General features: G+C 53.0%; 1 protein-coding gene across 1 annotated transcript in view; it reads right to left on the bottom strand.

Moving 5' to 3' along the window:
- Positions 1 to 16,632, bottom strand: part of Atp9a (ATPase phospholipid transporting 9A (putative)) — a 121,051-nt gene that overhangs the window by 41,004 nt on the left and 63,415 nt on the right. The window contains exons 10-14 of the mRNA XM_027946392.2: positions 14,215 to 14,291; positions 12,879 to 13,039; positions 10,550 to 10,692; positions 9,500 to 9,612; positions 735 to 947 (exon numbers count right to left, since the gene is read on the bottom strand). Coding sequence (XP_027802193.2) covers positions 735 to 947; positions 9,500 to 9,612; positions 10,550 to 10,692; positions 12,879 to 13,039; positions 14,215 to 14,291 — 707 coding nt within the window. The remainder of the gene's footprint in view (positions 1 to 734; positions 948 to 9,499; positions 9,613 to 10,549; positions 10,693 to 12,878; positions 13,040 to 14,214; positions 14,292 to 16,632) is intronic.

Genomic DNA, 16,632 nt, shown 5'->3' with positions numbered 1-16,632 from the left:
CGAGAAGTCCCATCTTACAAGGACATCTGTATGTACATGAAAAGACCGGACGGCCTGCTCAAACCCTGGCCCTGCCCCCCGGGGCTGCGGCTACCAGACCAGCTGGTGAGGGAGATGGCGAGCAGCCCTGCAGACAAGACCTCAGCGGAGTGATCACAGGAAATGCCACCAGGAGCAGAAGCCACCAGTGTCAGGGGCTCCTGACAGCGGGCACCCAACAAGACAGAGCCACAGTGCACAGCCCACAGTCCCCAGAGGGCACTTCCGAGGGGGCCGATGTGACCTGAACACTCATAGAACCAGTACCTGGAGGTGGCAATAGGCTCCTCTTCCTCTTCATGTCTTTCCAAAATATTTGGATTTTTTTTCACACTGAATAAAAATTATTCCTACTGCTGGGCACAGTGGCCCACGCCTGTAATCCCAGTGGCTGGGGAGGCTGAGGCAGGAGGATCGCGAGTTCAAAGCCAGCCTCAGCAAAAGCGAGGCCCTGTGCAACTCAGTGAGGCCCTGTCTCTAAATAAAATACACCAAAGGGCTGGGGACATGGCTCAGTGGTCCACTGTCCCTGAGCTCATTCCCTGGTACCAAAAACACTTTTTAAATTGCTCCTATTATCAAAATCAAAGTTTTCTTGGAAAGAGAAAGGAAATGGGAAAGAAGTTGAAAGCAGCGTCACAGACATCTGCGCTCCCGGGGACAAGGACGGAGCTGGCCTCCGCGCCTGCCGTTACCTCGTCGGGGCTGGACGCCTGGTACACGCGGCAGGAGTCCTCATACTGCTTCTCGGCCTCCGCCTGGTCGGTCACGCCGTTGGACTCGTACACGGGCGTCACGTTGTGGCAGAGGGCGATGGCCTTCACGGCCTCGTGCACGCGGCTGCTCATGGTCCGCCGGACCTTGGTGGTGACGGTGGGACCCTTCTGAGCTGGCGGCTCCTGCGACTGCTGCAGGGAAGAGATGCGAATGAGGACAGGGAGCCAGCGCACGGCCACCGCTTCAGCCCCCGTGACCCAGGTGACGAGGACACCTCGCTTCCAGGAACCTAATCTTTTAACCTCAGCAAAAAACAAACATAAAGAGGGGAAAATAAATGATAAATGAACGTCACTCTGCCTATGGACAGTGTGAGCCTGTCTTCTGGGGACGGTGCCAGGGGTGTCACGGTGAGGACTCTATGGCACTGAAGGGGGTCCTGGCATTGGGGGGCAGGGCTTCTGCACCAGGAACCACCAACACGTGGGCTGGGCCAGTCGCTGCTGTGGACGTTGGCGAGCGTGGTAGACCACCAGCTACCACTGGTGACAGGAGGCCCAAAGTAGGTCACCAAGGGTCCAGTGGGGGACAAAACCATCCTCAGTGCAGAGCCACTGCTTTAAATGTGCCTCCTCTGTGGTGTGCAATGGAAGGTGACGACTTCAGCAGATGCCAACAGAGCCACAGTGGGGCGACCCAGGGCAGGCCCCCCAAGGCGTATCAGTGACATGCAAACAGGAGGGTCGTGGGCAGCCGTGCTGTGATCTCTCTGGGCCTCAGTTTCCTAAAATGGAGAGGGGAGGCTGGTGGGCCTGGTCTTACACAGCTCCACACCCAGCCTAGGAACGCCCTGCAGGGCGCTCAGCACCAAGCGTGGAAGAAGGGGGACAGCAGCACTGCAGCCCCCTCCCACCCATGTGACGCACCAGGTGCCACCTCAGCCTGCCTTTGAAGGAAGGGCTCTACTGCCTTGGAGTATGATAACAAGTACGGGACTGGGGTGCAGCTCGGTGCTCGACAGGGTGCTCTGCCTGAGAGAGGTCCTGGGGCCCACCGGCACCAGAAACAAAAGGATAAGACCACTGGGGGAGACCACTTGTTTTTAGTGCCAGGAATCGAACCCAGGGGGTTCTACCACAGAACTACATCCTTAGCCCCTCATACTTTTTGAGACAAGGTCTTGCTAAATGGCTGAGGCTGGCCTTACACTTGTGATCCTCCTGCCTCAGCCTCCCGAGTCTCTGGGATTACAGGCCTGTGCCACCACACCCAGCTAAGACCACTTGTGAACGAGATGCCTTCCCGTGGCACATGGAGCCCCAGCCAGCTTCCCGCTATCCGTCGTCTTCCTCGGTCATCTGCTCCAGCCACACCGGCCTGTCTGTCCTTTGATCTCCCACAGTTCTTCCTGCCTCGGGCCTTGAGCACCTGCTGTGGCCTCTGCCTGGACACATGCCCCAGGCTTCTGCAGCAACTCGGATGTCACCTTCTCAGAGAGGCCCTGGGTGACCTCCCTTTCCACTGCAAGTCACTCACCAAGCACCCTGTGTGTCACCATCTTCACTGCCCACGACTGGCTTCTTGTGCCTGAGGATTCTCTCTTCCATCCCATTGAAGGAACAGAGAGCTTGTCCCTGAGACCTACTCACCACTGTGTCCCTAGTACCCAGGGCCTGGCATGCAACAGCTACCGGCTGAATGAATGAACAAGTCCATAATCTATATCCCTGAGGTGGCGACAGGGAATTCTCAACCAGCATGGACTTTTCCCCATTTCCCCAGGAGGAATAAATATGAAATTGGCCGGCTGCGGGTGTGGCTCAAGTGGTAGCGCGCCCGCCTGGCATGCGTGCGGCCCGGGTTCGATCCTCAGCACCACATACAAACAAAGATGTTGTGTCCGCCGAAAACTAAAAAATAAATATTTTTAAAAAAGAAATTGGCCAAGTCAGTTCCAGATTTTTAAATCACAGTTTTGAACAAAGGATCGCCTGCAGCAGCTTGAATTCTGGAAGCCAGAAATGTTTAGGGAGCTTCCGAATTCTACATTTAAAAAAAAAAAAAAAAACTTATCCAACAGGAGCTACGTGATCTTTCAGGATGAATTGCGTTTGGTATCCGTGACATGCGGCTGCCCCAAATAGAGAACAGATGGGTCACAAGAAGCAAGAAAATGACTTTCGTTTAATTTTTTAATACTATTTTTAGTAGTGCATTAGACTCCCCAGGTAATCAGACAATTACTAAATTATTCTGGTCACTGTGGGGACACGCCGTGCTCCGGCTTCCGGCTCTGTTAACCTCTGGTGTCAATAGCACACGAGTTTCACTTCCAGGCCAAAGGGCACTGCATGGTAACAATAATTAGAGTAATGAATCAGAACCCCGGTTTCAATGAATCATTATTTGCCAAGTGCTTTTAATTATAAAGAATTTAACTTTAAAATATAAAGAGGACTGAAGATTTACAGAAAAGGTCTCTCCTGGAGAGACCAGCAAGAGTGTTTCCCCGCGGCTCGTGATTTATGTCCTACATAAATGTATCTCGTGCAGCCGCCGACACGTGTCTTCATTTTTACCCACATTCCTTGGCACCTGGGCCGGATCATTATTTCAGATCAGGGGCAATAACAAGGCCTTTGACAAGGTAATTGCCGCGGGTAGCAAGTTTCAGTGAGAGTGGGCTGGACAGGAAGGCAGAGCAAGGGGTGGCCTGGGGACCCCTGGGGTTTCGTAGAGAATCTGATTCCACAGAGGGGAGACGCTCCCCTAATACTTCAATGGGGACAGCACAGAACCCTGGGGTCTTGTGTTCTGGGCAAAACAATGACAACAAGGCAAGAAGAGGAGCAGGCTGCAGGGTTTCCCGAGTCTTCGCTTTCAAACCGGGGAACCGCAGCAGAAAGCCAGAATGGTGGCCCCAGCCAGCATCCCTGGTGACAGGTTTAACGTGGCCACCTTCATCAATTTGTCCCTCACCATCTGCCCTGCTTCCCTACCAAGAGGTTTCAGAGAGGAGAGGGACAGCCACAGGTTTCCGCAGGCCGAGGGGCAGGCGCACGCGGCTGAGCCCCACCACCGACCGCTGAGCGGGCGCAGGGCTGGGTTCTGGGCCCCGTCTCCAAAAGGCCCCCGGTGCCCATATGGAAGAGTTTCACGTTGTACAGTGTTTACCCCTAACCTCCTCCCACGGGCCCTTTAACCTACACACATTTCTTCTTACTTAAAAAATACCAGGGGAAAACAAAAACAGATGTGGCAGCCACGGAGCGGGTTCGACTCTGCCCCGGGGAGAACGCCGGCCCCCCTCAGGAGGGAGGGGCCACACGCACCATGAGGTCAGAAACGATGTCACCACCACCGGCAAGTGCACATGGGGAGGGAAACCAAGATGCTCCCAAAAGGCCCCTGGCAGGGCCCCTGGGAGGGCATGTGGCATCAGGGCACTGAGAGTCCATCCCACACAGCACAGGAGCCACCAGGACTCAAGGAAAAGTCGGCGTCCTTATGTCACCCATGACCGGTGGCAAGGCCACTTTCCGACAAGAATCTCAGGCAGTGTGACAGGAAAGATTAACACCCGAATTCACCGTTGGGTCATCGTGAATCAGTCGTCTTTCCAAATGCAGTTAAAACGTCACCACGCATGAACGTTGGTGATGTTAATGGGTCTTGTGAGAGCGGGCAGTTGGTAGCCACTGCCGACGACAAGGAACTTCACGCCATGGAGACAGGCTCAGAGCTGCCGCCACCAAGGGAACCAGCAGGGGTGCAGCGGAGCCCGCGAGGGGCCAAGGCGTTCAGTGAGCAAGTGAGACCCGGACTTCGCTTAAAATTTCAATATTTGTTCCTTGTGGGGTTTGTTTGTTTGTTTTTTAACTGGAGTTGTTTTAAAGATTGCATTAAAAGCCAGTGGGGTGGCACACACCTGTCATCCCAGTGGCTTGGGAGTGACCTGAACACAGAAGATTCCAAAAATAACATATTTTAAATGAATAAAAAGACAAAGTAGGCTCTGTGTCCACAAGAAAAACTCACAGATTAAAAAAAAATTCTTCCTTAAAAAAATATATATAAACTGAGCCTCCTTCATGTTTCCTGTGGACACAGAAAGTGAGACTACCATTTGGCACGCAGGACACAGTGACAAACTGTACACATCCTGTGCACCAACTCACACTTGGTCATGAAAACACTCCGCACCAATTTCAATAAGCCCCAAACATCATCAGAGACAAAATACTACGAGGAAAAGGACAGGCACAGATGGAAGTACGTGGGTTGAAAGAGTTATGTCTTTTGGAAGATATGAACTGACAGAGACCCAGCAGGTGAGGCGCACCGAGCCCTGGGTGGGGGGTCTGGGTGGGCCCCGTGGCCGCCACAGCGCCTCATCTCTGTCTCAGACGTGTGTCAACTAGTCAAACCAAGGCATTTCCGCTTGCTGGGAGGGGGTCAAGTAACATAGAAACTCTAGGTAGGAAGACCAGGAGCCTTGAAACAGTTTGGTCATGTACACGCTGGGGAAAACACTGGGGGATGGCCCCCATGTTTGCACATTTACCTAGTAGCAATATTGGGTTCATTTATTGAGAATAATAAAAAAAAAAAACCAAAATTCTAAAATGTTGAAAAAAAATAAGTCTCAATCACCAACCAAAACCTCAGAATGACACATACTCAGGGTAAGGGCGCCAAGAACTACAGATTCAAATTTAAGTTTCAAATCATCATCTCTGCCGTTCAGCAGAAGAGAAGTGCTTGACAGACGCTCCAAGCTGGAGCGGCCCCAGGAACACTGTGCCACGTGGAGGAAGCCAGACAGACAGACGGCCACACGCCGCTGAGGTCCATGACTATGCCAAGTCCAGAGGGGCAGACTCGGGTAGACAGGGTGGACTGGTGGCTGCTGGTAGCTGGGAAAGGGGGTGGAGGAAGGGACAAGGGGGTCTGGGGGGTGTGGGCTTCTCTTCAGGGTGATGGAATGTTCTGAAATTAGCAGCCATGGCTGCACAGAATTGTAGGCAATGCTCAAAACCACGACCCATATGCTTTTTAAAAGGGGGGAGATTGTGGTTTTTAAATTACATCTCGATTTTAAAAACAGCTACCCATAAACGGATCAATAAGCCAGGGGAGCATCATCACCGGGCTTTGGCCTGCTGGGGCCTGACCTCCTGCTGGGCTGACCGTTTCCTTTTGTTTATTTAGCCTGGCATTAATAATCTGCAGTCTCCTGCCGGAATCTTTTAAAACTGCCCCGCCGTCTTTATGAGGTTAGTTTAGTTAAATAACAGCCTTAAAACCAGTCACCTGGACACTCGTAAACCGCAACCTGCCTTTTGACACACTGAGAATAAGCAGCTGTGGAATCTGGGGTCCTCCTGCGGGGCCCTTCCAGGACTGGACCCGACAGGTGTTCACCCAGGCGTGGTGGGCGGGCCCGGGGTCACCCTCGGCCCCGTGGGTCAGACCTACATTTTGCACAGATCCTGGGGATGATGGGTGCTCTGACCCTTTCTCCTTGCTCGCCGGTGGGGCACCTTACAGACTCTCAGGTCCACAGCTCAGGTGCTGGAGTTTGAAAGGAAGGGTGAGCCTGAGTCACAGCCACTGTTCTGTGCCCCAACTCGCCTGGGTCACCTGTTACAGGTGGGCGCAACTCCCACGGCTTCCGACTGGTGGCTCAGGTGATGTGGCCCAGGGTCCCCAACACCACACTTTAAGAAAGACTGCTACAGAATCACTGCTAAGCCCTGAAGGCTGTGGAGGGAGTGCCATGGGCCCAGGGTACCTTTGGGTGTGGGGGCATACTCTAAGGGCACGATGGAGACACAACTCTACATCCACTAACAGTCACTGAATTGTGCGCTTAAAGTGGCTGAATTTTGGGGGTGTGCAGTCAGTAAAGTTGGCACAAAAATAGGAGGAAGTCCTCATGTCTTATCACAGAAGGAGTTGTGTGCTCCCTGTAGGACCCTGACGTGTCCAGACAGGAAGCTGACAGCCTCCCCGGGTGGGACTGTCCTCTAATATGAGCTCACCCCCAACCCTGAGCAACCGCAGACCCAAGACCTGAAAGGCAAACCCACTCAGGAGCTTCTGCCCCGGAGGGAGCACGCGGCAGATGCGTTCATGACAAGAAATGTTCTCTGACTTTTATCACTAACAGCACTATCTGCGTGAAGCCACAAACGAGCCACAAAAGGTGAAATACACAAGTATCCCAGATGGGCTGGCTTCTGTCCACGCCACAGGCTCTTTAAAATACCAGCCAGACGGGCAGGGTGCGCCTCTGCGGGTCCACACCGCCACCTACGGAGCTGTCTCGTATAATCGTCACCATGTCAACACACCTGCGGACACTTAGCAGGTGCTGATAAGCAGGACAAGCTGAACGATGAACCCTCAGGAGAAGCCTGGGAGGAAGGAGGTTGGGAGGTGGGGGTTGTTGTGGGAAGAGGAGGGAGAGGCCACCCCAGGGCACTGGAGAGGAAGGAGGGCTGCGCTGCAGGTGTGGAGGGAACAGTGACGACCCAGCCAGGGAGCTCGGTGCTCCTGGGTGCTCCTGGGTTGGAGGAAGAGACAGGGAAGGAGACGGGACACCACTGTGGACAGCCAGGCAAGGGAGAGGGTCATTACTGCCGGGTTAGTGGAGAGGCCTGAAGACAAAAGGCAGGTGGCCTGGTAGAAGCAGGTGCCACGGGCCAAGAGGTGCCTGGAGGCTGCAGGTGGCAGGGAGAGACCTGGGAGGTCCTTGGTGAGTGGTGAGGTAGGTGAGGGGCATGCACTAAGGCCAGCACCTCTGGAAGAGAGGCAGGTGGAGGGGATGCAGGAAGCAACCAGGATCTGGGGACACGCCCTTGGGAGCCCAGCAGTGACACCACATATGCAGGGTTCGGTGTGCAGGTTCATTCAGGGCTGGAGGCCAAGAGGGAGCAATCAGCAGCTACAGGGGAGGCCCCCAGGGACCACATAACAGGGCCCAGGACCAGCACGGGAGACCCTGAGACAAAACAGCCACACAAGGATAGAGAAAGGAATGGGCACTGTGTGGCTTGTCCTCCCCATCCAGTGACACTCCTCATAATTTTTTAAATCCTAAAGAACATCTCTGAAAAAGGTCCACGGACCCATTTGGAGACCAGCCCTAATGCTGACCCACGGAGCCTACAAGATTATAAAGGCTTCTCTGCAGTTGTAGATGGCCGACGTCGTGAAACGTGTCCAATTAACTGTTCTCCATTTAACACCCACCCTCATGTCCACTGTTAGGAGGGAGCCTGCAAATCCAGGCTGTCCAAGCCAATGTTCCAGAACATTAAATATCAACTATAACCACATTGGGAAGGGTTCGTGGATTCTGCCTTTAACCTTTACAGAGAGATATTTATTTCTTTTTCTTTTTTCTTTTTTTTTTGGTGGTGGGGAGGGTTATTGGGGATTGAACTTGGGGGCTGTACCTATGAGCTATGTCTGCACACCTTTTATATTTTGAGACAGGGCCTCACTAAGTTACTGAGGCTGGTTCAAACTTGGATCCTCCCGTCTCAGCCTCCTGAACTGCTGGGATTACCGGTATGTGCCACCTCACCCTGCAACACTGACATTTTAAACTGGATTTCTAAGTAATCACTATCTGTTTTGACAAATTTAGGCTAATGTGGCCTCATCATTCTCTTGTTCTCTCCAAACAAGTGTCTCTTCAGCCTGGAGCTGGCCTCATGGAGCATCCCTCTTCCCTGCACGTGCCTCAGAACTACCCAGGGCCTTATGCGTCTTGTCTCAACTAACTCTTAACACAAGCGGGGACCCTGCCCTAAGTGGACCTGAATCTCTAGAGTGTCCAGCCCAATAAAAGCACCACCCGCAATTCTAATGAGCAGCAGTAGTGGGGACCCACTGGCCTACCTTTTAGGAATATCTGTGAAAGAGTGACCGCTTGTAAAAAATGTAGGGGGAAAAAAGTGAGAGCAGTAAGTTGAGTCTTCTGATAGGTTAGTTTCCTTCACAGATCACCAAGTTGACCACAGACAAGAAACTAAAGGTAACGACACCATGATTCGTGCATGAGACCATCGGTGACCACTGCTCGGCTCAGAGCCAGGGAAAAGGAAAACAGACTGTTCTCTAACTTGAGTGTGACCAACCGACAGGCGCTCAGAGCTCCTTGTGGCACCAGATGCTGGGCAAACAATTTTTTTTTTTTTTTTTGCAAAAAATAAATTTTTGTAGTTGTGGATGCATACCGCAACTTTTATTTCATTTGTTTATTTTTATGCGGTGCTAAGGATTGAGCCCAGTGCCTCACACTGCCAGGCAAGCACTCTGCCACTGAGCGCCAGCCCCAGCCCTGGGCAAACAACTTTATCTTGGCTTCTCCCAGTGTCTGTTAGCATTTCAGTGGGGCAGACTCACCCTGCAGATGAGGAAGAGGGGAATCATCATCCACTATGACTTCGCTCAAAATGTAAAAGACTGATGGTGATGTACATTTGGGGAGCAGATACTGGGGACATGGGGAGCAATGCTGAAGGGTACGGGGTTTTCTCTGGATTGATGAAGGTAAAACAGATCATGAGGATGGCTGCCTAACGGTGTGAATGTAGTCAAAACTAGCAATCATACATTTTTAAACATACAACTTAAATGTGGATAAACTTACACTGTTGTGATTACACCTCAATATAGCCATTAAGAAATGTGCAGGCGCTGTCTTGGGGACTTCAAGGGAGGGCTTTACCTGGGTGTAAATACTAAATATGTGGCTTTGCACTTCATCCATGGAGTCCAGGCCATAGGCCACCGTTCCCAGGTGAAGGCGCTTGAAAACCATCTCATTCTGGGTAAGAGTTCCTGAAACACAAGACAGATGAGAACAGGGACCCGATACTTCCGTGTCACCCACTGGCTTCAGCGCTGCCCGGGCTGGAGTAGGCAGGAGAGGTCCCCTTCCCCTGCTGGGTTGCCATGGAACCATGACCACACCCATTCTCTAGGCCGGCCAGGAGGACTGTCCATCAGGACAGCTGCCGTGTTCCCTTGACAAGAGGGTTGTGTGTAAGGTACCCCAGGCCAACCAGATTCTACCTGGGAGGAGCCTGACCCTTGAGCAGAGAGTCACGGATGGAAGATGAATAGTCAAGTCACCCCAATGGCACAGCCCTGCCGAGACCGTCCTGGGGGGACGGAGACTGGTGTGTCCAGAGCCTTCCTGGCCCTCTCCTTCCTGAAACCTGGCTTGGCTGTTCTGGGGAGCTACCTGGTATCTTTGCAGCAACCTCCCTCCTACGCTGCAGCCACTAACTGGAGGAGAGGAAGGTTAGGCTCCGGTCGCCACCCCCATCTTTGTTCCTCCCCACTGCGAGGACCTCAGTCAGACAGGAGTTAAAGGGGGGAGCAGAACTGGGGTGCGGTGGCGATACAAGGACTGTGGCCAGACTGCCCGGGTCCCATGCCTCCTTCGGCCACTCTGTGCCTGTGACAGCACTTAACCTCTCACTGCCCCTTTCCTCATGAGGAAAATATGTCCTAAGCACAGGGCTGGCACGGGCATTAACCAAGTGACCGTTCACAAACTCCAGCACGGAGTGTGGCGTTAACTAGTCCCATGGAAGCCCCTGCTGCCACCACCACCAGCCTCTACTCGTCCCACAGTGAGGAGAGAAACCGCAGCAGCTTCTTCCCCTCCAGAGGGAGAGCCCCGCTCCTCTTCGAGCACGGCGCCCCCCTCCCCTCTCCACCCCCTGCAGGGCACTGTGCACCGGGTGCTGCGCAGGCCGCAAGCGCTCACCTGTCTTGTCTGTGAGCAGGTAGGAGATCCTGCCCAGCTGCTCGGGGATCGTGCTGGAGCGCACCACCGTCCCAGGGATTTTGGAATCCCGGCGAATCACCCAGCTGTACACGATCTTGCCCATGTCCAGGTTCACACGCAAACTGGGCAGAAAGCCAGAAGGAACAGGTTAGAAGGACAAACAGAAGGCCCGAATGTGTCTTCACACCAACAGCATGGACTCTAAACACACCGCGCCCTGCAGTGAGCACGTCCACACAGTGGTGCTACCGTCATCACCCTGACTACTGTAGGGGCCTCCACAGTGGGAACAGATGGGACTTCTGCCCCTGGGTGTGGCTTACTCCACAGGGAGCAGAATGTTCTCAAGGGTCGTCGGCAGCACCGGATGTGTCAAAATGTCCTTCTTTTTCAAGGCTGAGTAATATTCATTTACGTATGTGCTACTTGTTTTAATATCGTTTAATATAGTAGTATTTATTATAATTCATTATTGAATTCATTCTTTGTTACCAAGAGATAGAAATTTTCAAATTATTTCATGATCTCATAAATTAATCAAAATGCATGCCATTGTACTAACTAGCCCTGATTCATATGAAAATTCACTTTGCCTGCTGGGTATGGTGACACATGCCTGAAATCCAAGCAACTCAGGGCTGAGGCGGGAGGATCACCCGTTCAAGGCCAGCCTCAGCAACTTGTTGAGGCCCTAAGTAACTTAGTGAGACTCTGTCTCAAAATAAAATAAAAAGGGCTGGGGATGCGGCTCAGTACCCCTGGGTTCAATCCCCAGTACAAAAATTTAAAAACAAAAACAAACAAACAAAAACATGACTCCACTTAGGATCACACTAGGAAGACTTGTATCACCAGCAATAAAGCAGACTTATTTGTTCGCTGAGACCACCCTCCAGAGTCTGCTGGCCAGGACACAATACCCTGCCCTGAGGGAACAAATCCTACAACAGTCTCCATCCTGAAAGAGAAACAAATTCTAACCCGGATAACAAAAATATGCAGAACACAAGACAAAATGTAAAATAACACATACCAAGGGTAAGAGAGACTGTAAGTGTGATAAGTTTCAGGAAAAATGATATTTAGTTTAAGTTCACTAATCATTTATAATAGAGGAAAAACAGAATTATGCAGCAAAGGCAATCAATCATCACACCTACAAAATACAGTTCTAAAAACTGCACAGGCATATTTGCTGGGAAAGATTATTTCTAACAGTGCTCTGATTTTTTTTTAGTATTTATTTTTTAGTTATAGGTGAACACAAATGTCTTTATTTTACTTTGTGGTGCTGAGGATCGAACCCAGTGCCTCACGCATGCTAGGTGAGCGCTCTACCTCTGAGCCACAACCCCAGCCCTGCTCTGATTTTTTTTAATATGCAGATTTTATGTACAGACGAATTTCCTTTTTTCTAAATAGAAAGAGGTATAGAAAAAATATATCCCAAATATTAGAAGAGCTTATCACCTTGGTTGTAGGATTGCAGGTCATTTTTTCTTTTCTTTTCTTTTTTTTTTTTTTTTTGCTAATGTGAATGTTCACTCTTCCTACTATGACATTCCACTATGTAAATTATCATTTTTAACAGGAGAGGAACCTAAAGGCTTTATTAATTTTACATGTTCGGGTGATCCTCACAAGAGAGCAGAGTGTGCAGCAATGGCCAAAGCACGATGTATGTGTACTTTTTACCCTAAGAATAATGGATCTGTGAGGAAGTGGCAGGACACATGGGCGTCTGGACTTGACTGAACTCTGTGGGTGTTACTATGAGAATATGGGATGGAGCTAGTGGAAGATGAGGCTGCTGCAAGGTTTTCCCAGCCACATTCGCTGCAGTCCCAGTTTCCAGTCTTGGTGATCAATGCTGTTCGGGCTCTGATATGTGCGGGACAGCCCTCCAAAGAGAATCTGCATGTCTCGGGGCCCGTAGGGAAGGTCAGGCCAAGGGCCCTTCCTGAAGCTGCAGTTCCTCAGTGAGGTCATGAGCATATTGACTCAGCAGACTTGCTTCCATTCCTTGGCATGAAATGTATTCAGTGGGCTTTCTAAGGAAAAAGTAAATTGTATCTTCCAAAGCATGAAGACCCCCAAAGCAGCGGTCTCCTTCATATTTGAGGAAATCCATAAAAATTCAAGGAAAGGCGTTCAGAGGAGACGGGAGGGTTGGAGGGAGCCTCCTCCGCTGCAGCGTGGCTCACTCACTCCCTGACTGCCCCTGCTCCCCCTAAGGGCCACAGGGCCACGGTCCTGCAGTGAGCAGCGGGAAGCAGACCTCCCAGCACCCACGACCAGCCCTGCTCACCTGATGGGAATGATGTTGGAAAACAGGAGGAGGAAGCGGATGATCTGCAGGTACCAGCGGCCAGCAAAGTGCTGCAGGGCCACCATGACCATTGAGACCACCACCAAGGCACCAAAGAGGATCTTGGTGAGGCAGTTCACCTCCAGGTCAAACAGGCCGATCTGTGGGCGAAGCAAGAGACTCACAGTCAGCCGGCATGGCCCGCAGCCCGCGGAGCTGGCCCTGCCCCGGGGACTCTCCTTCCCAGCAGAGGACGCTGCTCTGTGGTTGGAGGTCAGAACAGACACTCAAAGGACCTCAGAGAATTCTGAGTTCAAAGTTTTGTGGTTTTTTTTTTGTTTGTTTGTTTTTAATAACTTCAGAAGATTTAGATACAGAAACACAGGAGCCCGTGACCTCAGCGCTGGGCTGCCCTGCGCTCTGCACAGCCCCTGCCACCCTGCACAGTGGCCTTGGGAAATGGCTGGGATCCTACACTCGCAGCACCATGCCACAGGACCTCTGGGTGCTGCCTGGAAGTTCTGGGCACCCAGGGTCCGATGCTGCCTTAGTGGACATTATTGTTTTAATAGTTATGCGTTTATTGTCATGTGTCTTCCCTGCAAGATGTAACTAGCCCATCGGAGCCACAACTTCAAAAAACATGGCCCAGAACAAGGGTAAACCAGCACGTAAGCATGTGCAGAGGGTTGGTGGAGGCGGTGACGAGTCTGGGAAGCACAGCAGTCGCCCGCTGTACCAGCAGAGAAAATCACTCTGCCACAGTCTCTTAAAACCTGGAGACGGGAGGGGCTGGGGGGGTCACAGTGTGGGGGGAGTGACGATGGGGGTGTCAACTGATCCAACTGCATGTCTGGCCACAGCAGGGGCTCCTGGGGCGCTGAACCCCACAGGCCTGCCCTCTCCCACCAGGAGCCCGCAGAATGTCCCCTGCGTGACATGAGGAAGGGCCACGGAAGTCACCTGCACTCGTGGGGCTGTATGAGGACTGACTGATTTTTTCCTGCAGTGCTAGGAGGGAGCTCGGGGCGTCCACTGCCCTGCACCCCAGCCCTTGCTATGAGGGGGAAACAGGCACCCACGGAGGCAGCGACTCTCACCTGCGCGTCCTCGGCAGCTTGCCTTAGCTTACGAGCTGCTAAAACCTCCTGTGTTCACGTGTGAATATGGATGTGTCTATACAGTGTGTGAGTGTGCACACACACACACAGGGAAAGAACACACCTACATGTGCATGAAAGAACACTGCCAGTGCCCCTGCTTTTGGAGCTGACCCTCACCCACCGACATTGCTCCTGACGTGCCAGGGTCGCCATGTGCCGGGGGCCCCACACACCTTACTGCGCGGGTTCGAGGTGTTCATGACGCTGCGGAGCTCTCTGCCGGTGTAGAGGACGACTCCCACAACCGTACCTGGAACGAGACCCCGTCCCAAAACACATCAGCCCACACAGGCGGCTATCGAGTGGGAGTCGGACCCCACTGACACCACGCCACGGGAACAACCGGACCTTGGGCCACCAAAGATCCATGGCTGCACTGAGCAGCAGGACAAGCCGCTTAAATTAACCTCCAGTCAAAATTAGATAAGCTACAGAGTTCCCCTTTCTCACCAGCCGCATTTCAAGTGTTTGACAGTCACATGGGGCTAGTGGCCGCCTGGCAGGACAGCAAAGAGTAGAGCATTCTCCTCGCTGTGCAAGGTTCCACTGAGCAGTGCCAGCCTGGGAGTCCAGAGGCCTCTGATGGCAGGAGAGTCGGGGATCGAGGTGGTCCCTGGTGCCATCAGCCTCAGAGGCTCCCAGGAGTGCATGGAACATCTGGGCCTTTGGACACCATCAGGGAAACTTAAGACTACACCCTTCTTTCCTGAGTGTATTCTTCTCAGTGAGGCCGACTGCTTTCTGACCCTGTGTCCAGCGTGGCCATTTGGGAGCCTATGCAAAGGGAAATCCCTTCCCAAGAACTGCCCTCCCCCTCCACCCTCCAGGCACAAGGAAAGACCGCGGCCTCTCCAGGAACAACCAGTTCACGGAAGAAAGACAAGCGGCCAGTTAACGTTAGAAAAGTTGCTCAACTGAGTGGAGGATCAAAGAAGCGCAAACCCAAGCCTGCTTGCCCCCTAGGTGGGCAAAAGTTCAAGACTGACAATGTCCCGCGTTGGCCAAGAGGTAGGAAAATGGATCCTGCCACACACACTGGTGGCTTACGTGTAAACTGTGCAATGTATTTTGGGGGGAAATCTGGTAATATCTGTCGAGGCGGCAGGGAGGACGGCAGAGCTTCCAGCTCTGTGGGGACGACTGGGAGCAGACAGGTGGGCGCCTGAGTTGGCCACACCTGAGATGAAACTGGTGAGAAGGGGCCAGCCCCACCTGCTCTCAGGGAAGGTCCCAGAACAGTCTCCACAGGAAAAAGAAAAACCCTGCCTTCTCCCCACGCACTCTCTGAAACCCACTGCTGGAGAGACGCGGCGAAGACACCAAGAACTCCAGAGACATCTTGGGTCAGGGAGCCCGACCCCACTGCGGCCCTGTGACCGTCTTTGGACAAAGAGCCCTGGGAAGAGGCCCCAAGTCCCCCTCCTGCACCCGGCCAGGCCGGAAACATCCTGCACAATGAGCTCCCCTCGCGGGAGCTCAGCAGATGGCGGGCCAGGAGAGCGGCGCAGTCCTCAGCAGATGGCAGGCTCCTGTGAACACAAGCATCCCTCCCTCGGCCCGTCACCAGAGCAGATGGTCAGACTGTGGGAGCCACGCCTGGGAGGAGCCGGGGACGGCCACGTGGCCACTCCACCAAACGAGGGCAGACGCAGCTCAGCCCGACCCCGATGCCCAGGGTGAGGAGGGTCCTACTAACCAGGGGCACCCAAAGGGCACGATCCCCACAGTAGCCTGGCAACCACGGTGCCACCAAAGGCTGCTGAAAATGGCCTTTTCCATCTACAGCCGCTCTGTGCCCAGGACCACCGCTCTGCCTCCAGGAGATCAGAACCCAGCACCCTCCCAGCTGCCCTGGGGAGAAGGCACGCTGGGCTGGGTGTGCCCCCTACTGCCACAGTCCGAATTAGTTATCAACTTTTAAATTCAAGAGCTTTCCTAAAAAAATTGAAACCACTGGCTTTTCCTGAAAGTGGAAGATCGGGTGACCCTGGGTCCACCTTCCTCGATGGCCTAAGCAGCTGGTGTGAAAAAGCCGTCACCCCTTGAGACAGGCACCTGCTCTCAGCTCGCAGCGGTCCCACCCCTGCCAACCCCCTGCCTAATTCTCAGCTCTTGACCCAACAAACCTCTCCACCCCAGCCCTCTGACCCCTTCCTACGTTATCACCTTCCGGGTCCTACTCTGCTCTCTGTGTCCTCCTCGCTGTGGAGCACAGTCCCTGCCATTCCCCCCGCCAGCCCCCACGTGGCTTCTCCCAGGAGCCAGGCGGATGGTTGGGTGTGTCGGGAGGCGCTCATTGGCTCTGCCGCAGGGTGGGGTCCTGCCTGGGCTAAACAGGGTTAGTCTGCGATGACTTTGATCCTCACTCACGACAAGAGACAAGCTGAACCCAAGAGTGTGCTCAGGAACCTTCCTAAGAGACCTCGCTGCAACGCCCCAGAGTGGATCTGAAGATGAAGCCCACTGAGTTAGGCAAAGTCCAACCGGGCACGTTCAACTCGTGTGGCACGGAGCACACACGTCACCACATACTGGTCATGCACAGGTCTAAAGAACCCTGCTCTAGATTAGGACCACACTACAGACTTAGG

Source organism: Marmota flaviventris, chromosome 2 (assembly GCF_047511675.1).
Source record: "Marmota flaviventris isolate mMarFla1 chromosome 2, mMarFla1.hap1, whole genome shotgun sequence".
Taxonomy (NCBI): domain Eukaryota; kingdom Metazoa; phylum Chordata; class Mammalia; order Rodentia; family Sciuridae; genus Marmota; species Marmota flaviventris.
The sequence above is the reverse complement of the archived record's forward strand: the minus strand, read 5'-3'. Positions and strand labels throughout refer to the sequence as shown.